This window comes from Ceratosolen solmsi, unplaced genomic scaffold (assembly GCF_000503995.2).
Source record: "Ceratosolen solmsi marchali unplaced genomic scaffold, CerSol_1.0 scaffold10, whole genome shotgun sequence".
Taxonomy (NCBI): domain Eukaryota; kingdom Metazoa; phylum Arthropoda; class Insecta; order Hymenoptera; family Agaonidae; genus Ceratosolen; species Ceratosolen solmsi.
In genome coordinates, this window is record NW_011948412.1 from 10253556 (window position 1) to 10275223 (window position 21668).

At 28.6% G+C, this 21668-nt stretch overlaps 2 protein-coding genes across 3 annotated transcripts in view; one reads left to right on the forward strand and one right to left on the reverse strand.

Moving 5' to 3' along the window:
• Positions 1-5601: 5601 nt before the first annotated feature.
• On the forward strand, positions 5602-15799 carry Upf1 (Upf1 RNA helicase). The gene is made up of 12 exons (XM_011495937.1): positions 5602-5937; positions 8232-8509; positions 8813-8968; positions 9247-9502; positions 10216-10550; positions 10898-11419; positions 11661-12002; positions 12327-12748; positions 12958-13252; positions 14043-14302; positions 14708-14968; positions 15354-15799. Exons 1-12 carry the CDS (start codon positions 5746-5748, stop codon positions 15407-15409), a joined length of 3375 nt encoding a protein of 1124 aa, XP_011494239.1. The 5' UTR covers positions 5602-5745; the 3' UTR covers positions 15410-15799.
• Positions 15800-20479: 4680 nt separating this feature from the next.
• Positions 20480-21668, reverse strand: part of LOC105359354 (poly(A) RNA polymerase gld-2 homolog A) — a 5455-nt gene continuing 4266 nt past the window's right edge. For both annotated transcript variants that reach the window (XM_011495959.1, XM_011495951.1), the window contains exons 10-11: positions 21505-21620; positions 20480-21167 (exon numbers count right to left, since the gene is read on the reverse strand). In XM_011495959.1, coding sequence (XP_011494261.1) covers positions 21019-21167; positions 21505-21620 — 265 coding nt within the window. In that variant the 3' untranslated portion in view covers positions 20480-21018. The remainder of the gene's footprint in view (positions 21168-21504; positions 21621-21668) is intronic.

Genomic DNA, 21668 nt, shown 5'->3' on the forward strand with positions numbered 1-21668 from the left:
CAGCAGCAGCAGCAGCAGCAGCAGCAGCAGCAGCAGCAGCAGCAGCAGCAGCAGCAGCAGCAGCAGCAGCAGCAGCAGCAGCAGCAGCAGCAGCAGCAGCAGCAGCAGCAGCAGCAGCAGCAGCAGCAGCAGCAGCAGCAGCAGCAGCAGCAGCAGCAGCAGCAGCAGCAGCAGCAGCAGCAGCAGCAGCAGCAGCAGCAGCAGCAGCAGCAGCAGCAGCAGCAGCAGCAGCAGCAGCAGCAGCAGCAGCAGCAGCAGCAGCAGCAGCAGCAGCAGCAGCAGCAGCAGCAGCAGCAGCAGCAGCAGCAGCAGCAGCAGCAGCAGCAGCAGCAGCAGCAGCAGCAGCAGCAGCAGCAGCAGCAGCAGCAGCAGCAGCAGCAGCAGCAGCAGCAGCAGCAGCAGCAGCAGCAGCAGCATTTCCTAGTGCATAAAGAAATTCATTGCATCAACCACGAGTGGTCGTAGGTAGGCTAATGGTTAGCGCTAACGATCGTGTTTAACATGCTTAAGAGATGAGTTGAGGCTTCGCTCGCGATCTAGTTGATCATTACACTACTACGCTAATATTACGATCATTACTCATTACACGACACTGTTGCATTTAATATCGCTAATTTGGCGCAGGAATACTTATTTGGCGGCATTAATTTATGCGATGGCTCGAATTTGGTGCTTCGGACAGGATTTGACAAATGCAAGAAACGCCATGATCAATGGTGTCCGAAATAATTCTATTTATTAGTAGGACGTAAAACCCAGTGTATAGTAAAAAAACTGTAATTACATAAATGTTGATTTTTAGAGGTAATGGCGGCATTACTATTATATTTAGTAATTTTATTCAACGACTTTACGTTTGGGTTTCGATTTGGGTTTGGGTTTTTACTCAAATTAAGGATGAAAATAAAAAGCCAGTGGTCATGCCTAGAATAACGCGTTCTTTTTCTCTCGCGACAATATAAATTGCCTTTTTCATATACAGATATTTTTTTAGTAAGCCATAAGAAATTAAGATTACGTATTTTGTTAAAGATAGACAATTATCTATTACTCGGTATAGATTACGAAATTGTAATACATATGAATAACTATCGAGAACAAATTTTTCTTTCCTTTAAAATTAAGTGTTTCATAATTGATATTTAAAAAATTTAGAATATCTAATTGTACGATAACGATAATAATTTTGAAAATTATTTATTTTTATAATTTATAATTCCTTTAACTACGAATTCAATCTAAAAATTACTTATTATATATTAATGACTAGTTTTAAACAAACTACAGAATACGAATCTTGTATTTAAATTTATTTGTACGTAACATCATTAGATGTTTGAGAATTTGTAAATGAAATGAATATTTGATCATATTTACAATTATGTACGTATGATTATAAAATATTTACGAGTGATTGTATTTTTTGTTAAAATTATTGAATTAATCAAATGAGATAGATAGATATTTTTATTATTAGCTGATTATTTTAAGATAACGTGTGGGATGTGTGCGGCGCGTATATATATATATATATATATACAAATTATCTTAAATTAAGAGTGATTAATTGTTAAGAAATTGTGTACAGTTATAATAAAACAAATACATTTTTTTTTTTTTTTTTTTTTTTTTTTTTTTTTTTTATAAGTTGTATAAATAAAAAATTAATTTTAAATTTATTACCTCTTTCTGTTTTTGGGGTTTCATCCCATCTATTCCTACGACTAGAAACAACCTTTTCATGTGGTGTTTCTCTACCAGGAGTAGCGGCACCTGGGGTTGCATGGCCAGGTGCACAAATTATTTTCCTAATTCAGAATTTTCTTCATTTATTATACTAATGTTTATAATAATTTATAACAAAGTATTAACTTAAAATTACAGCCTAATGTACCAAGAATTATTTATCATAGTTTAATAAAAAATATTATTATTGATTGTGTACGCTCGAAATCGAACTAATTATAATTAATTCGTATTTGTCAATGAAAATGATAAATGTTATTGAAGATAGTAGTATATAAAAATTACATTAATATAATATTAAAAGACTAAAGAGTTAGGGACTTGTAAATATATATATGTATCGACAAATATATTTATTATTTTATATTTTTAATAGTTTTTAAATTTATGTTTTACATGCCTGTGTGCATGCAAATATTAAGACAATAAAAAAGTAGTTATAAAGCATTAAAATGATATTTAATTTTTATCATCACTCCGTCCATCATTTTATTATTATACGATATAATATACAATAGATATTTCCATATAATAGATTATATTTATTAAGTCAGTGATCGAAAATTATGTGTTGGAAATATTATAATTATAATGATATGATTCTGTTTTGTCACCATTAATATTTACAATTAAGTTTGATACAATTGAATAAAGAAAACTTGAAACTTTCATTCATATGCAAAGATGATAAAAAATATTTTTCAACTTGACGTCATTAATGCAAATGAGTCGTGTAACTAAAGATGCGTACACGCCAAAAATGCGCACGTTTAATTATAAAACAATTTAAGCAGCATTAATTTTTCGATAAATCGTATATTTACTTATTTCATGGAAGTTAATAATAATAAACTTTTTGGAAAATTGAAGAAAATTTACATCAGCGCCATCTCCTAGTTACCCATCGAAGTTTTCGCCAGTTGGATGGTTTTTAGCTCACTCGATAACAAATATTTATTTTTCATTATAAATAATAATTGTAAAAAGAACTTGTAAATGCATTTAGTTTTAATTTTAATAATCTTATAATACAATAATTGAGCGAACATTATTAATAATTGAGCAATTTAGACATCATTAAAAATATTTCTTTGTATTAACAATGACAGTTAGAAATGCATGAAGTTTATAAGTAGTGGACATATATTTGTTGTCTTTTCATCATGTAGAATAAATAATCGTTATTCTTTTATGTTATTTGTCCATTTTAACTGGTATATTAATGGCTAAATCTTAACTTCTTTCATATTTAATTCACATTTTCTTTTAGTCTTATTTATCAAAGATGTACGCCATTGGAAATTTATAATATTATTACTTCCCTACAAAAAAGTAGCTATTTAATCATTTGTATTTTATTTACTAAAATCACTAATTTGATATTTCACATATATAACAGTATGTTTATTTGTTTATATGGTCTAATTCGACATCAACGCTGGTCTGTTATAATAATGTAATATCTTATTATGAGCCGTTATTTACAAATTGTAAGAATTCAGATTTATATTATTATATGTGAAACGAATACAAAACGACAACTTTGCCATAATATCAGGTAATAAATAAATTCAATTATTGTAACTTTAGGTCCTTTCATAAATGTTGAAACACTAATAGCAAATTTGAGAAACATTGAAATTATTGTATATTGTTTTATTATCAGTGGAATTCATTTTCAGGCATAAATAAATGGAAGATTATCGTACTCTGTACAAGTTCAAAAATTACAAGAGTTAGCGAATCAAATAGATTAAAATAGCCTAAGCGTGTATGCGACTAAAAGTGAAAAAATAAAATAATAAAAGACCCTTAAGCGGATCAAACGTGCAAGATCGACAGATAGAGTATTAATTATTTCTGATGGTTATAAAGCAAAATAAGAAAAATTAATTTTATAAAATAATGTATTATTTGTAAATAACTTGTCAATGAAAAGTGCACAAAGAATAACAAATTATAATCTATTGAAAAGCATTATTAACATTATTCGAATATTACATTTCGTTTTAACGATAATTAATTAGAACGTTATCTTTGTCATGATATAACGGTTTCTTCATAATACAATGCTTCAATTGTAATACATGATAATAATAACGAGGCAATTGTCATATGAAATATTAAATAAATTCAAGGTGAGTTATGATTAAGCGTTATATTTTATATCAATTAAACGAGTCGAATAAAAAGTAAATTACTATTATTTTACACTACAATATAGCAGTTATATAATGTCTCTGACTATCTACAATTGTATAAACTAAATTGAAATTAATTCAATGAAAGGTGTAATTAACAAGAAATTTTGGAAAGTGAAACATGATTCAGACTTTTGGCACTTGGTGGAGCAAAGGGAAATGTTATATGTAGCATACGTATATAAGTTAAAGTTATAAATGGTTTGGCTTCTACAAGATATTATCTTGAAAAAAGCTCCCTTTACTGTGATTATTCGTCTAAGGAACAATTTATTTTACTTTTATTTTACTTTTAAAATAAATATGCTTTGAAAATTATTTTGAAAACACACCGTAAATTACGATCGAAGCATCATAAGATAATTCGTGATTTTTCATGCTCATGTACGTTTATCTTATCGCAACATTGGCGACTATTAAGTTTACAAATCTTCGTTTATTCAACATCATGGATGTAAATTCGAAAATTATAGTAACCGTAGTTTTTGTCGACCAAGCACTGTTCTATTGGTTTAATAATATTCCTATACTTTGTTTCATATTGTAAATTGTTGATTGTTCCATAACCGCTTATCGTTGATATTACAGATGTTACAACATCTGATTAGTTGATAGTGCTATACATTAAGTTTCGTGCATCGTACGTTCATGTTATCAATTACAAAAGTGCTCGATACTGTCAGCGGGCACTGCTAACTAACATAACACGGCTACACTCTAAACTCTGCTATTTCTGTAATCACCTTTTTAACGTTGAGTTGCTTCTCTCTTTTTCTCTTTGCCGACCATTCCCTCCCTCTTTCCTTCCCTCGTTCTCCTTTAAATATGCTTATGCATACGCGTAGTCGTACTTTGCTTGCGCATATGTAGTTTATGCCGTGGCATGCAAGAGAGAACCGGAAATCCGCCGTTCATATCATGCCTATACACCCTCTCTTTTCATACACGTACGTGTAAATATAGCCGCGCACACATAATCACGAATTCACCCATGTGTGCATGCATATATATATATATATATATATATATATATATGCATATGGACACGCAAGCAAACGCATGTGTTATATGTAACTACTACATGGCTCTCTCTCTCTCTCTCTCTCTCTCTCTCACTCAGTCTTTTTATCTCATTTCTCCTCTCTTTCAATCTCATTCGCTCTCTCGTTCTCTCTTTCACTCTCTCGTATTTACGCATTTTCATCCACGCTGCATCTTTTCTCTTAGTTCGTTCTCAATTCTCGCGCGATGAGAGGAGCGAGAGAGAGAGAGAGAGAGAAGCAGGGGGCGAGTGGGACGGAGATATATATATATATAAAAAAAATGAGATAAAGAGATAAAGAGATAAAGAGAAAGAGAGAGAGAGAGAGAGAGAGAGAACGGGAGGGGGGATAGAATGAGTGAGAGAGTGAATGAGAAGTAAAAAACATTACGACGACGTCGCCGTCGTCTATACGATCGCTACGCGTATATCTTTCTTCGACGTAGGCGACGACGGAAGAAAAACTACACTACACTAGAGGGAGAGAGAGAGAGAAAGATAGTGAGATTGGATGAACGAGGATGAGAGAGGGTCAGAGAAGGGGGGAGAGACAGAGACAGACAGAGAGAGAGAGAGAGAGAGAGAGCGAGAGAGAGAGAGAGAGACAGAGAGAGACAGAGAGAGCGAGCGCGTGCGATAAATCGCCTCTTTTTTTTTTATAAAATCGTCGAGTGCTGTTTTGTATCAGTGGTGTGCGCGGAGAGCGCGAAGAAACAGGAGAAGAGATAATCGCAGTAAAAATTACTTTCCGAGAAGATGAGCGTCGACGCGTACGGCCCTAGTAGCCAGACGTTGACGTTCCTGGATACGGAGGAGGCGGACCTTATCGGTGCCGACACCCAGGGTAGTGAATTCGACTTTACGGATTTCACGCTGCCTTCGCCGAGTCAGACTCAAGCTTCGCAGCACGACGCGGCGCAGAATAGTCAGCAGAGTCAGCCCGTGCAGGTTAACGAGTTCCATCATTTTTCCCACCTTCTTTCCTCCTTTGTCTCGAGACTCCTTGCTTTTTGGATAAAATGTGTAGAAACGATTTTGTTATGAACCTCAGATATAACCCTTGATGAAAGGGTTACAACAACGTGACCTTGAAATTCTGCATGGAATTGGGAGAATCTTTTCCTTGTATTAATGGTTCCCGGTCGATTCTAACCTCAATATGTGGTCATTTTTAGACTCCTAGCTCATTTATTTACATAATTTCATTCTATCTTACATTCATATCTTCTCATATGAAATTTTATGTAGATTATCAAATATTTTAGGAGATTCATTGATGTAATAAAATTTTGGAAGCTATGGTTTTGACAATTGCTTTTCAATAGTTTCATTACTCGGTACGTACTAAGCAACTTAGTGCAAATGCTTAGGATCTAAATTGAAAAATTTTATTTAAGTAAAGAAGTTGTATTTAAGAAAGTAAAAATTAATTAATTAATAAGTAAAGTTATGTAATGATAACCATAAAATAAAATTTTATATTTAAAGTACAACATTTTTGTTGCATGAGAATTTAATATTTATTTGAAAAACTTTAGTCGAAACTTATTGTAACAGTTGATTGATAAATCATAATTGATTATGTACATAATGACAAACAGATATTGATAAATTTTGTAATTATTCATAATAAGTGTCGCACTGCCAATTTTGTAATTGATCGTTAGAAATAATTATTTAGAAGTTTAATTTTTAACAAATAAGTTGATTTTTATTAATCTTCGGTTAATGATTCAGAGTTATAATACTCTTTTGTATACTATTCATTTTCGTCACATCGTGTATAAATTGGTTTAGCAAAAATATTTAAATAATTAAATATATAGCTTTATTGGTATATATAATTATCAGACATCATTTTTATCTTAATAAATATTACTATAGATGTTTTTAAATTAATTATGTTCTCATTTAAACGTTAAGTTTTTAATTCTCAATATTTGACAAAAACATAGTATTAGGAGTAAGGTAGCGAATGACCTTGCCATAAAAGAAATGCAATAAAATATATTTATGGACTAAAATATTGTTTAAATTTTAAACATACATTAATAATTGGATAATTCAATTATGTGATCATTATAATTTTTAGACTTTTATATTAATATATACAAAGATAATTAATATATAAACTATAACCAAAGTTATTATAAATTTCTTTAACCAATATTAATACTTAAATTTTCTATTATAATAAGCTTATTATTTTCTTGAATTTACTGTCATTTACTACTTTTCAAGCTTAGATTTTTCAACGATAGAATATATATGCTCGATAATCATTCTTTGCATCGTTAATATTCATTAATTTTCATTAATTTTATAATATTAAATAATTTATAACACAAATATTATAAAAGTAATTATTATTTTTTGACTAAAATTTTTACTTATGCTTTATAATATAATATGTGGTATTCGATAGATACAAAGTTTATAATTTTATTTGGCAATCGATATTAAGTATTATAAGATTATTCCTATTAAATTTATATTTATTTAGTATACAGCTAAGATCTTAAAAAATTTTAAAGTCAATTTAAAAAATATACATAAAGTATAAAAGAACATAAAAAGTTGAGCATTTATTTCTATGTTTATCGTATTAAACTGATTTATTTTTCTGTCAAACATAAAAACTAGTAAAATAAAAGTAATAAAATTTTAGGTTAGATTCGTATATTCTTTTTATAATTTGAAAAATTAATCAATTCATTTATTAATAATAAGTACTTATCTTTTAAAAAAAGCATTAAAAAAATTAATAGTATTATAATAATATTATGCGTTTCAATGAGCAATGAATATTGTATTAGATAAAATATATGTAATAAACAGAATAAAATATATAAATTATTTATACAATGATCGATATATTACTGAATGTAGTATTAAAAATAGTATTTATACAAAAATTTGCTTCATTTTTTAACAATGATATTTCATTTTTCAAATCCATATGTTTGACTTTGTACTTTACTTAAATTCAAAGTATTTACTGATAATTTTTATTACAAAAAAGAATAAATTGTTTTTACTTACGATACTTAAATTTTTAAAACATGTCATAAATCTATTTTAGTATTTCTTACATTGATTATTCATATTGTTTTTGAAGTCTATTCTAAATTATAAAAAATGTATTTATTTTTTATAAATTTTTTTAATAAATTTTCATTCATTTAAAAAAATTCCTTAATAAATTACACTGTAAATTTTAATCAATAATTTTGATGCTATAGATTAATGGAACTGTTGGTACATCAGCATTAGATCTGAACATTTCTGGAGCAGCTCAAAGCTTAGCTGAGCTTCAGTTTGAAGAAGAAGAAGAAGAAGCTTATTACAATCGTGATTTACCAGATCATGCTTGTAAATATTGTGGTATTCATGAGGCATCTTGTGTTATTATGTGTAATGTTTGTCGTAAATGGTTTTGTAATGGACGAGGCAATACATCTGGATCTCACATCATCAATCACTTAGTACGGGCTAATCATAAGGAAGTTACATTGCACAGGTCTTTATTCAAATAAATTCTAATTAAATTTCAATACTGTAGTGCATTTATCTATTCGTTATTTAAAAATTTCATCTATTTTCAATTAAATTTAAAGTATTTTATTAAATTATATGTATATTTACTTTTATTCTTATTAAAACATACTAAATTTAACAATATAAAATCTTATTAAATATACTATAAAACCGAGAACAATATCACAAATTATATAATTGACTATTTAAAATATATTTATGTAATTTTATATAGCTAGATTTAAATATTTTTAATTGTTTAACTTTAATTACATATTGTAATCAGAGATGGACCACTGGGTGAAACCATATTAGAATGCTATTCATGTGCACTAAGGAACGTTTTTGTACTTGGATTTATACCAGCAAAAGCTGATTCTGTTGTTGTACTCTTATGTCGTCAACCGTGTGCTGCACAAAGCTCTTTAAAAGATATGAATTGGTAATTATCATTATACAATAAGTAGAAAGTTCATTGAAATAAATATTTATAAAGGTATTTCTTTTTTTTTTTTTAAATCTTAATAAGAAATGTGTGTTAATTTAACAATAACAGAAATTTTACGTAATCATGGATTGTGAAATATATATAATTATTATAAGCTGTATATTATGAAGATTAAAAAAAATATATATTATTAAAGATTAATAGATTTTCAACGTAGGAAGATATTTTGTTTTTAATCATTTTGAAAACATTAAAATATTTAAAATATTTAGGGATCAAGAGCAATGGAAACCTCTTATAGAAGATCGTAGTTTTCTTTCGTGGTTAGTGAAAATACCATCAGAACAAGAACAACTTCGTGCGCGTCAGATTTCAGCCCAACAAATAAACAAACTTGAAGAACTGTGGCGTGATAATATCAATGCAACTTTTCAAGATCTTGAGAAACCTGGCGTGGATGAAGAACCTCAACAAGTTCTTTTACGTTATGAAGATGGCTATCAATATCAAAACATCTTTGGTCCACTGGTATGTGCAAAATATGAAATGCAACTAACGACAGAATTTGTAACTAATGACAAATATTGCATTTTATTGAAGAAGTTGAGCTATTTAAAAAAATAATATTTTCGTTTAATAACGATTATAAATAAAGTAATAGGTTAGGTGCGCTATCATGTGATCATGAGATAATATTTGATTTTAAAATATGTGTGATACTACATTTTGTGTTTAAATCCAATTGTAAAATTTAATGCATTTATAAATTTTCGATTAATAATGTTTATAATACTATAAACTACATTAATGTAAAAACGCATATTATTTAAGTACATTATTTAATTCACAGAAATATTTGAAAATATTTATACTAACATTATTAAAATCTTTTATTTAAAAAAATCTTAATTATATGTATTAAGAAGTTTTAATATTAAGTTATATTATTTAAGTTTAAGCATACATAGAAGATTTTGAAATTATTCGATTATTTTTAAATTCATAATTGTTTGAAAATATGTTTTTTAAAGGTTAGTTGACATTTATTTATAATTTTCTTCATAAAGTATTTTTTTCCAATTGTTAGTTTGAAAAAATATTTATGAATTAATTTAAAATTTTTTGTTTATTAATATCAGTTTTAATATAAAATTAAATTTTGAAGAAAATTTTCACTATATATAAAAGTACATTAGTAAAAAGCAAATATTTTGTATTCAAATACTTTTATTATTTTGCAGGTAAAACTCGAAGCAGATTATGATAAACGAATGAAAGAATCACAGACACAAGAAAATATTGAAGTTCGATGGGACGTAGGTTTGAATAAGAAAACCATTGCATATTTTTTGCTAGCAAAGACCGATGGAGATATGAAATTGATGCACGGTGACGAATTAAAATTGAAGTACTTAGGAGAATTACATAAGCCATGGTCAGGCGTTGGGCATGTTATAAAAATTCCCGATAATTATGGAGAAGAAGTGGGAATTGAGTTAAAAAACAACTCTGGTGCTCCGACCGATTCAAGCAGTTTTGTAGTTGATTTTATCTGGAAAAGTACCAGCTTTGATCGGTTGGTATTTTTTGAATTTTATATAAATTTAAAAGTATTGCCGCGTATCGTATATGTGTATCGATTATATCGACAATATAATATTTTAAGAATTAATATTTAAGAATATGAATGTAAAAAAGAATAAATAATATTTTGTAAAATAATACAATATCATAGTATAATTGTTAAGTTACAAAAGTTACAGCTTTTTAAATCTATATTACGGAATGTTTTCATTTTTATTAAACGAACATCCATAAATAATTATTATTTGTTAAAGTATATTTTAATAAGAACGCATATATTTGTTGATGTATTTAATTGCTCACTGTGAATTTCAATGACTTAAACAATGTTATTTTTAGTATGCAATTGGCATTGAGAAAATTCGCTGTGGATGGCAACTCAGTCTCTGCCTACATTTATCATCGTCTTCTTGGTCACGAAGTAGAGGAAGTTCTTTTTCGTTGCCATCTTCCGAAACATTTCAGTGCTCCCAATCTGCCAGATCTTAACCGATCCCAAGTTTATGCGGTAAAGCACGCGATCCAGCGCCCGTTGTCATTGATTCAGGGTCCACCAGGAACCGGCAAAACTGTAACTAGTGCTACAATCGTCTATCAATTAGTTAAGCAAAATGGTGGTCCTGTTTTGGTGTGCGCACCTTCTAACACAGCTGTTGATCAGTTGACAGAAAAGATTCATAAGAGCAATCTTAAGGTCGTGAGACTTTGCGCGAAATCAAGAGAAGCAATTGATTCACCTGTCAGTTTTCTTGCACTGCATAATCAGATCAATAATCTAGAAACAAATTTGGAATTGCAAAAGTTGCAACAGTTAAAAGATGAAACTGGTGAATTGTCAAGTGTGGACGAGAAACGTTACAGGTTTGCAACTTTTTTAGATATATATATATATATATATATACATATTTATCATATAAAATTTATCATTTGTTATATAATATATAATATATCAGCTACATTAAATATAGTAACAAAAGCATGTACAAATTAGAAAAATTATTAATCCTTTTAATTTCAAATAAAGCTTTATCTAATTATGAAAATAGAAGGAAAAAAAAACGATGGAGATATCGATCACTATAATGAGTTTGAAAATTTGCAGATTACTTAAAAAGGGTTCTGAGAAAGAATTGCTCGAAGCAGCTGATGTGATATGCTGTACTTGCGTGGGAGCGGGCGATCCACGACTGCACCGTCTGAAGTTCCATTCGATCCTTATCGACGAGAGCATGCAAGCTACCGAGCCAGAATGCATGGTACCGGTAGTATTGGGTGCCAAGCAACTTATCCTCGTAGGTGATCACTGCCAGCTTGGACCTGTTGTCATGTGTAAAAAGGCTGCACGCGCTGGTCTGTCGCAGTCTCTTTTTGAGCGATTGGTTGTCCTTGGTATCAGGCCTTTTAGGCTAGAAGTTCAGTATCGCATGCATCCTGATCTATCAAAGTACGCGTCAACAAGTTATTGTTACTAATAATAATCAATTTTATTAAAGCAAACAGTTTGTTTGTAGTAATTAATTTGTTAATCAGATTTGCATTGTAAAGATTTAAAAAGCATTATTATCTTAAGCAAATATATTTTTAATTTTTAAGTTTTTCATCATTTTTCTTTTGACGATTCAAGTTCATGAAACTCTCAGACCTTGATATTATTTTATTTGAAGTATAAATTTTGCGTCAAATATATTTGTTGGAGTTTAACATAATAAGTGCTCGAGAGTGACAATAATGCAATGTTAGCAACGCTTTCAATGAACCGAATTTGCAGGTTCCCATCCAATTTCTTTTATGAAGGCTCTTTGCAAAATGGCGTTTGTGCCGATGAGCGAAAACTTTTGAAGATCGATTTCCCATGGCCTGCGCTCGATAAACCCATGTTCTTTTATGTGACTCAAGGACAAGAGGAGATAGCCGGTAGTGGTACATCCTATCTGAACAGAACCGAGGCATCGAACGTCGAGAAGATTACAACGCGCTTCTTGCGTTGCGGTGTTAAACCAGAACAGATTGGCGTCATCACACCGTACGAAGGACAACGTGCTTTTCTTGTCCAATACATGCAGTATCAGGGATCGTTGCATTCAAAATTGTACCAGGAAATCGAAGTGGCAAGTGTTGATGCTTTCCAAGGCCGAGAGAAAGATATCATTATTATGTCGTGCGTGAGGTCAAACGAACACCAAGGAATAGGTTTGTGCGAAACTTCATTATCATAATTAATTTTACAAATTGAGTTGCTATCCTTCCTGCATATTATTTTTAATCGGTGTATCATGCAAATATAAGCACATTAATAGAGTTTACATATGCGGATTATTTATTGTAGATGTATATTAAATTATCCGGATATCAATTTTAATAAGCAAATGAATTAAACGATTACTAATTTATTCTTAAAGGTTTCTTGAATGATCCAAGGAGATTGAACGTTGCCCTTACAAGAGCCAAATATGGGATAATAATAGTAGGAAATCCAAAAGTCCTATCAAAGCAGCCCCTGTGGAATCATTTATTGAGTTTTTACAAGGAACAAAAGGTGCTGGTAGAAGGCCCATTGAATAATTTAAAGGAATCCATGATACAATTTGCAAAGCCAAAGAAACTCGTGAATGCAGCAAATCCTGGATCACATTTTATGTCTACGTCGATGTATGACGCAAGAGAGGCTATGATTCCTGGATCCGTTTATGATAGGTGAGTCTTTAATTTCTTCATCGTGTATAGATATTTTTTCCCGTATTTTCCTTTATATTTATCATATATCCCAATAATAAAATATGCCCGATACATATTTTCCTGTAAATGCGTATTTTCTTTCTTAATATTCCAAAATTTTACCAACAATATATCTGAATCCAACTGCACTTTATCGGAAAGGTTTAAAATAAAAAAATAAAAAGTTCATATTTATATTTTAGAAAATGACTTTTGCGTAGAAAAGTGATAAAAAATTGATCTAAAGGAACTTCACATTTCATGTAGAAAAATATTTAGATTTTCTTTTTTTTAACAATAAAGGAATCGAACTGTTTACATAAACTTTTCTGCAATAATAAACATCACGATAAATTCTAATAATCAATTATAATTTTACGAAAAAATTTTTTGTTTTAACGACTTAGTCATTATTGTATTAAACATGTTGACTATTTAAAAACATAAGACTCTTACATAGGAGAAATAAAATTTTGTAAAATAATTTATAAAAAGAAATTTCGCAATTTTTAATCGTTTTATTAATGCGAGAGTTTTGTTGAAATAGTTTGAATGGCTTGTCTTCATCGTTATGATTTTCGTCAAATATTTTTTAATTTTTTGAGAGGCAGGAGGTAAAAAGAACATTAAATATTTCGAAGAGATTGTAATTTTCGTCTGTATTTATTATATCGCATACTTGTGCATATCTTATAAGATTAATCACTCTTTAAATAATGTATAAATATATAATGTCAACTGTCAACTTGAAGAATCACTTTTATTTCAGATCGGGTGCCCAAGTGAACGGCGCCCAAACGCACAATCCTTATTATCAGCGCAATGTGCCCATCGACATTTTCAGTCGTACTCACGACACTATAAGCTACATTAGTCCGGAAAGAGCTCAGGCTGCGATGAACAATGTGCCCGTACCAATAGGCATGTTCATGAACATGGCGCATGTGCCGCCTCGTTTCTACAATCAGCATCAACAAGCACTGCAGGCGAGACAAAACCAGCGAATTCGTCGTAGTAGTAATATCAAGGGTGAGCACATTATTTTGGAATTTCCATAATATAATATTATTATTATTAAGAAATTAGCGGCTTTGCCGTTTTACATTATTTAAAACTACAAGCGGCATATTTTCTCTCTCTCTCTCTCTCTCTCTCTCTCTTTTATGTAATTTTGATCTAACTTCTAATCAAGAGAGATTGCAAGTTATTCGATTAAAAAGTTATTTTACGATATTTTTATATCAAATTATAGAGTTAATTGTATAAAAGATTGTAATATTTAATATCGGTATTTAATCGCTATCGATAAAATATGCCTTAATTGATCCACGCATAGAGTCGATTGACAAACTCGATTGACTATTGGTATTAGAATTTTTTCGCTTAATTAAATTGATGATGTGTGATGCATTTTTCTGCACTTACATGCATTAGGTAGCAACAAAGTGAATATGAATACAGGGCTGCGTGCGGGAAAACTTAGCCAGTCAGAGCAGAATACACAACCATACAGCCAGCCGGGATTGCTGTTGACGCAAGGCATAATGCAAGGAATGTCACAACCCGGGTTTAGTTTGTCACAACCTGGATTATCACAAGCGGAACTCTCGCAGGACTCATTCGCGGTGGGAGAGTTTCAGTCACAGATGGATGGACTTTTGTCGCAAGATTCGACTTATCAGGGTGACCGTAGTGGTGAGTTGTTTGTATCAATTTTAAAGAATGAAGGAGAGTGAAAATCTTGTAAATTAGTTGTTAATTACCATCGTCTAAAATAAAACTTCGACTGCTTTATTGTGATTGTTTATATTCATAATATTGACAAATACAGCCACTTTATATTGAAAATTCATATAATTTTTTTTTTTATATATTGTAGAAGGAAGTGCGTGTCATTATTTCTTTAATGCTAATTTGATAATCAAAAGGAACGTAACTTATTAAAGCATCAAGTTATAAGCGACAAAATGTGTCATTGTAGCTAATAATCATTAAGCTCAATAGAAGAATAATAATAATACAATGATAGCAATATATATATATATATATATATATATATATATTTTTTTTTTTTTTAAAGGTTTTTACCAATCAGGTCAGTCCCAAGCAGGAGGCCACTTCTCCCAGCCATATTGAGCCGAGTTAGTGCGGCTTAACAATGCATTGGCCATGCAGCAGTGTCGCGGGAGCGACTGAGAAGGCTCGTTCGATCAATTCTTCATCGACAACCAAACCAACAACCAGACCAAATCACTCTTTAACTGCGCGAAACGGTACAAACAACCAAAACTCAATGTGAGAGGGATGCACTACTCGATACAAAGACATCAACGAGAAACAACAACAATAGATGTGTCGGCGTGGATGAGAATAACAACAGTAACAACAGCTAGGGGCTGAAAACGTTCTCTCTTTTTTTATTACAAAAAGAAGAGCGCAATTAAGCTTTGATGGTGATTGCAAGAAGACCGTCCGATGATGAGAAAAGATAGATTCTTTTTCTGTTTCTGTTTACCTCGAAGAATGAAGATAAGGGAAGAATAAAATACGTCATAAATGCAAGAAACGAATAGCCGTTACACATAACACTGAGACCATGTTGATAAACGGTTGACGTTGGGATTGTAAACGAAAAGTTTTCGATTAAGTAAGAGGAAGTACGCAAGGGAAAAAAAACAAACGTATGACGAATAATAAAATAAATCATTCATAAAAATGACGCAATAGTAATAATGGGCGTGTCGAATTAATTTTTTCTTTTATGAAAGAGGAAATTATTCAAACATCAGCGTCTTATTTGGCACGTTTTAAGTAAAATCTAATGACATAATAATAATTTTCATGAACTTCGTTTGGTAAATTATATCTATACCTCGGAGGGGATATATAACATTTTTAAATGTTTGACAGGAAATTTCTTTTATTCGAATATTTCATTTTGTTTGTAAAGAAAAATTTTTCGTTATTTTTATTATATTCTATGGAATTCCGACGTTATAATGCTCCTAACGAAGTGATGAACTTTTAACGAATAACGAAAATCTCTAAACGCATAAAAAATCGTTTTTTTTTTTTTTTTGCCTAGACATAACTTATCAGTACAAGAGATTTTTAATTATTCCAATATATTACAGAAAATATAAATTTTTTTGTAACATTCAAGAAGTGAGAAAAGGCTCTCGCATTCTTGGTTTTAATTTTGTTTCTTTTATAGTGCCCAGTTTTTAGTGGGCAATAAGGAAATAATTCTTTTTTTAAAATGGTGAACTATTTTGTGTAATCGAAAATTTATTACTTCTTTTTATCCTGGAAAAGATGCATAAAATAAAGGTGTTTATCGTCATTTTTATAAGTCGGCACAGATAAATTGATATCTGACTAAAATGGTGATTTATTTTTCTCCAATTTTATTTCACGCTTCTTTCATATTTGTCTTTTTTCTTTTCGAACACCTATGCACCGCAACTGCAGATTATACAAGATATAAGAAAGATAAGAAAATTTATTGTAAGATCTTGTGGTACCAATAAATTAATTTGAAAATTAATCAGTGTGTCATTGAAAAAATTTCCATTATTAAATTATGTTTTTTTGCACATCCCCATATGAAAAATTCTTATAGAATTATTATATTCGTAGTTGCATTCACATAATAGAGTAAACAAATACATAAGAAATAATTTACTTTTAATGTTTATTTTAAGTAGTCATTTAAAATTTAATATATTTTTCTATTGTAAAGCCAAGACCTTATAATTTTTTACGTTTTTTGTTTATAAATAATTTGGAAATTTTATATTTGTTACCTTTTCTGTTTTCAACGATTAATATTATCCTAAAGATTTATTTTTCAAATAAAATTACGTTTATATAATAGGGATTTTTTTTTTAGTTTGTAACTTAATGCGTAAATGAATGAAGTAAATGTTATGTGACATCGTTAAAAATGAGAATGTATATTTTAAAAGATACAACTTATTCGTATTAATAATTTAGTAAAATTTTATGTTTTCTTTTCAGTTTCCAGTTGAAATTGCGCGTATTAAATTTCTTAGCATTAAATTGTATCTCCAAGATCAAATTCAAATCAACCTATTATAATTTAAAATTTCACTTAATAAAATCTTGCATATGAAAATTTAATAAATTATTTAATTTGTGTGTAGGATTTATCGGATTCTAAGGAAATTCTGAAAATAATTTAAGAATACTCTTGAGCTATAAATTTCTTGACCATAATTCTTAATGTTTACAAATTCTTGACATTTCGGAGCTGTAAAGGGCAGTTGACAAAACTGTAACTTAATAATCGATTCTTGGAACGCAGGAGAGGGGAGTTTGAACTTAAAATGAATCATGTAGTTTTTATGATTTTATTATATGTTAGATGTTATGTACATGTCCATTATTTATATTATGGGATACGTTATCTATATATATATATATATATATATATATAATTAAATATTGGGTTTAATGTTTTCCTGTATCAACGATTATGAATAAATTTTAAATAGACTTATTCGGCAATCAATTTTTATATTATTTCATCACTTTATAATATAAATATCTCTTCGTGTTTTATCGATCTCGTTAAAAAAGAAATAAAATAAAATATTGTAAAATTATAATACATGCAAATATATTTCATATATTTAGATCTTAAGTTATTGATATTTTTCTAAAATTCATTTTAAACAAAAAAAAAACAAAAAACAAAAAATAAATAAAAATACTTCGATAGTGTAGGGCAAACGAAAAATCGAAGGGATGAAATATATATTATTACCTTAAAATAAATTTTTGATTAATATTTTCCAAGATTATAATATGAATTGAGATGAAATTTTAGACTTTAATACGTGTGCTTTCACCGTACAAAGACACCTAATAACTGATGATTTTTTTTTTTTTTTTTTATTGCATACAGATTTTATGTAGAACTATTTCTGTTATTATTGCAATATCCTCGATGATGTTCGAATAAATATACATTGCATTTCTTCTTTAAAAGTTTTTACGTCAAAATCAACGTTGAAGTTATTAATAACTTGGATTTTTTTTAATTAGGGTAATGGCGTCTATTAAGCAGAAATGGCCAGGATGGTAACGAGTTTCATTTTTCATTTGAGATGTAACTTTAAGAATCCATAGCAAAAGGATTACCTCACTTTTAATAATCTAGTTGGTATTAATAGAATAAATGTAAATTAGTATATAAGAGACACATGTAGCAAAAAAACAGAAAAACAATAATGATGTGTACATTTAAACATGACATTTATTAAACAACAAAATAACTGTTACAAATTTGTGCTATTCAAATTATATTGTAATTTTATGGAAAAGTAATTAAAGATTTTGTTACAAAATATGTGGTACAATAAATCAATTGATCTAATAATAAATGATTTTACACTATTTTTCTTATATTGTTTTAGCATTTAAATTTATTAATTAACGTTGTAGCACTTTGCATATTACTTATATTGGAAAGGGTTAATTACAATAAATTTTTTTTCTTTCTTTCTTTCTTATTTTTTTTTTTTTTACAAAAAGTATCTAGTAATAAAGTATAACTGTTATATGGCACAGTAATCACAGACAAATTTCTTTTTATCATTAAATATTATATATAATATTCAATCACATATTTAAACTCTACTTTACACTTAATTAAATTTGCCTGTGTGACAGTTTTATAAATAAGAAAATCAAGACTTGTACAGTTTTGTAAAATAAATTTCAACAAATTTTTGAAAGCAATAAAGTCAGTGTTATCAAATTTCAAATTATTTAATATATTTAAAGGAAGACAACTGTTGTCACACAGGAAATTCCTTTTTTTTACTGGCCTTATGTTTTGTTACTGCTGTTCTCTCGAGATGAAAATTGAGAGATTAATAATACCTAAGGTCTTCGATTTTTACCTTTGTATTATGAGTCAGTAAGAGGATTGAACTGAATTGCTGAAAATCCTTCAGATTATTTATATATATATATATTTTTATTTTTTTTTCTCTCCTAATTGTGATATTTTAAAGAAATTTGCTTTCAAGTAGTTTATTGCATTAATTAGTATATTTGAACTTATTTTCAATGTTAAATTATTCTTATTTACTTGAAAGTTTCTAATTATGTAAATATTTAGAAATTAAGGTAATACAAAATGTGCAGAATGCTTCATTAATAATATCCCACAAAATTATACATTTAAATTATTAAACCAAAATAATGTATTATCAACAATTGTATTTGGTTTTAAAATAAAATAATAGTATCTTATAATTTGTCAGTCATTTTCAACAATTCAGTTTATGCTATAACATGAATTATCCGTAATACCATAATTAACTTTAACAAAAATAATTAGAAAATCAAAATGTGCAAAAAGATAATTTTTTTAATCTCCACGTAAATAATAAAGTTTACATCAGTTACTAATAATTTTGCTAAAGTAACGATATTCGGAACGTTTCATAATGAATAAATAATAATCGCAGATATAACTTTGATTAAATATTAAATATTGAATTGCAATTTTATCACTTTAGATAATTTCGTTTAATTTTAGAGAATCGCAAAAAAAAGATTGAAAAATCTATACGTAAATATTCAAATATCTGCGAGTTTCTTATTATTTTTTTTTTCTCCAATTTATATAATATAAGTTTTTTTATTTACAAAATGTTATTTTTAATTGATTTTAAATAAATGTTTAATCGACGTAGGTATTGTACTATCATTAAATATTAATCAATTTAGAAATTATTCGATTACTTGTATACTTCGTATAAATATTACATTTACGATCTAATCATTCAAATATTTTTTTTGGTAATTTTTAAATTTATTTTAAGTTTGTTTAATTGAGATTTCAGATTTTTAATTTTTTTTTTTTTTCAATATTTTTTCTAAATAATTACAAGTTTTAAGTCAAATTTTCTAACAAGAAAACATAACGTGTTTCCTATATGTTTGACCATAAGTTATTTATAAAAAAAAATTGAAATTTTTATGATCAAACTACGAAATATGTTTGCAATACCTTTAGCAACATATTTCAGTTAATTGCTTCTGTTCCTGCTAGCATTCTAATTTTCGATTCAAAATTGGTACTGTGAGTCTTCCTGACGTTTTAAATTAATTACTAATTGAGTTATATAATTTTCTCAATTCATTTTTTTATTTTTGCTTTCTATTTTATTTTTTTTTTTTTTTTTTTTTTTAATGTCACAGTTTGATTTTTTTTAAATAAATTTCTTGACAATTGCATTTGAGATTTGTCGTTGTCCGCATTTATTCCAACGATTTTCGATACAATCTCGTTTTATTGAGGCCACTTTATTGCACTTAGTACGCACAAACTTTGATTTAAAAGAATATTTTTCAATAATTTCATACTTCGTACTTTCATGGCGTAATTTCAGCCTTTCTCCTTCCACACAATATATAATCATTTTGAGTAAAGTTGAAAAAATACATTGTAAATATGGTGTATAATAAAATAATCTCTGGACCGTGAAAAGTATTAATGGTCCCTTCATAACGATATAATAATATCGGACTTGTAGTTTTCCCTCAACTGCATATTTTTAGCCTTCTTGTACTTTCAATTACGTTGTTAGGCTTTTTGGAGAAAATTCTCCTCGATCTAGTTTCATATAAAATAAATTATAGTAAGCTTTCATATATATATTTGACAATAGTCGTGACCACGTTTTCGTGGGTGAGAAACTATCTCATCACAGATTATTCTCCAACCTCGTAAATATACTATTTAGATTATTACTCTTCTTTAATCGCTGATGCGTTTGTTTAAAGATTTCTTTAATCATCTGGAAAATCGCTAAGTCATAAACTGATCTTGCCGTATTAGTGAAATCAAATGGTTCTAAAATAAAATAATTTCAATGATTTTTTTTTTGTATTGTACATTATAATTTAAAGCTATAATTAAAATTATATCTTAATTGATAATGCGCTATTTTAAATTTAATCAAGTCTAAAAAATTATTCGAAATTTTCGAAACACATAGTTTAATTCAACAACTTGTATATTATTATGGTACAATTTTTGAAACTACAATACTTTTCCTGAAAAGTAAAAGTTAATTTAAAAATTCAGTCTAAATTAATTGTAAAAGTGAGTCATCTTGTTAACTATATTATTTATATCGGCGAGATGTATCAAAATATTTAATAATAATTTATTTCAGATTATGAATTACCTTCTATGCATAGATACTTCCATTGATGTGGATCATTCTTAAAGGATCGAACATACCTGCATGTTTCGATAGGAATCTTACCAGCTACGCGTACTGAGATTGCATACAGATCATAACTAAAATATATTAAAAAAAAAAAAAAAAAAAAAAAAAAAAAAAAAAAA

Bases quoted from the DNA above. Each gene is read 5' to 3' on its own strand.
- Upf1 (XM_011495937.1), top strand. From the start codon at position 5,746: ATGAGCGTCGACGCGTACGGCCCTAGTAGCCAGACGTTGACGTTCCTG. The intron at 5,938-8,231 runs GTTAACGAGTTC...TTGATGCTATAG, and splicing joins AGCAGAGTCAGCCCGTGCAG to ATTAATGGAACTGTTGGTAC. The intron at 14,303-14,707 runs GTGAGCACATTA...TACATGCATTAG, and splicing joins TCGTAGTAGTAATATCAAGG to GTAGCAACAAAGTGAATATG.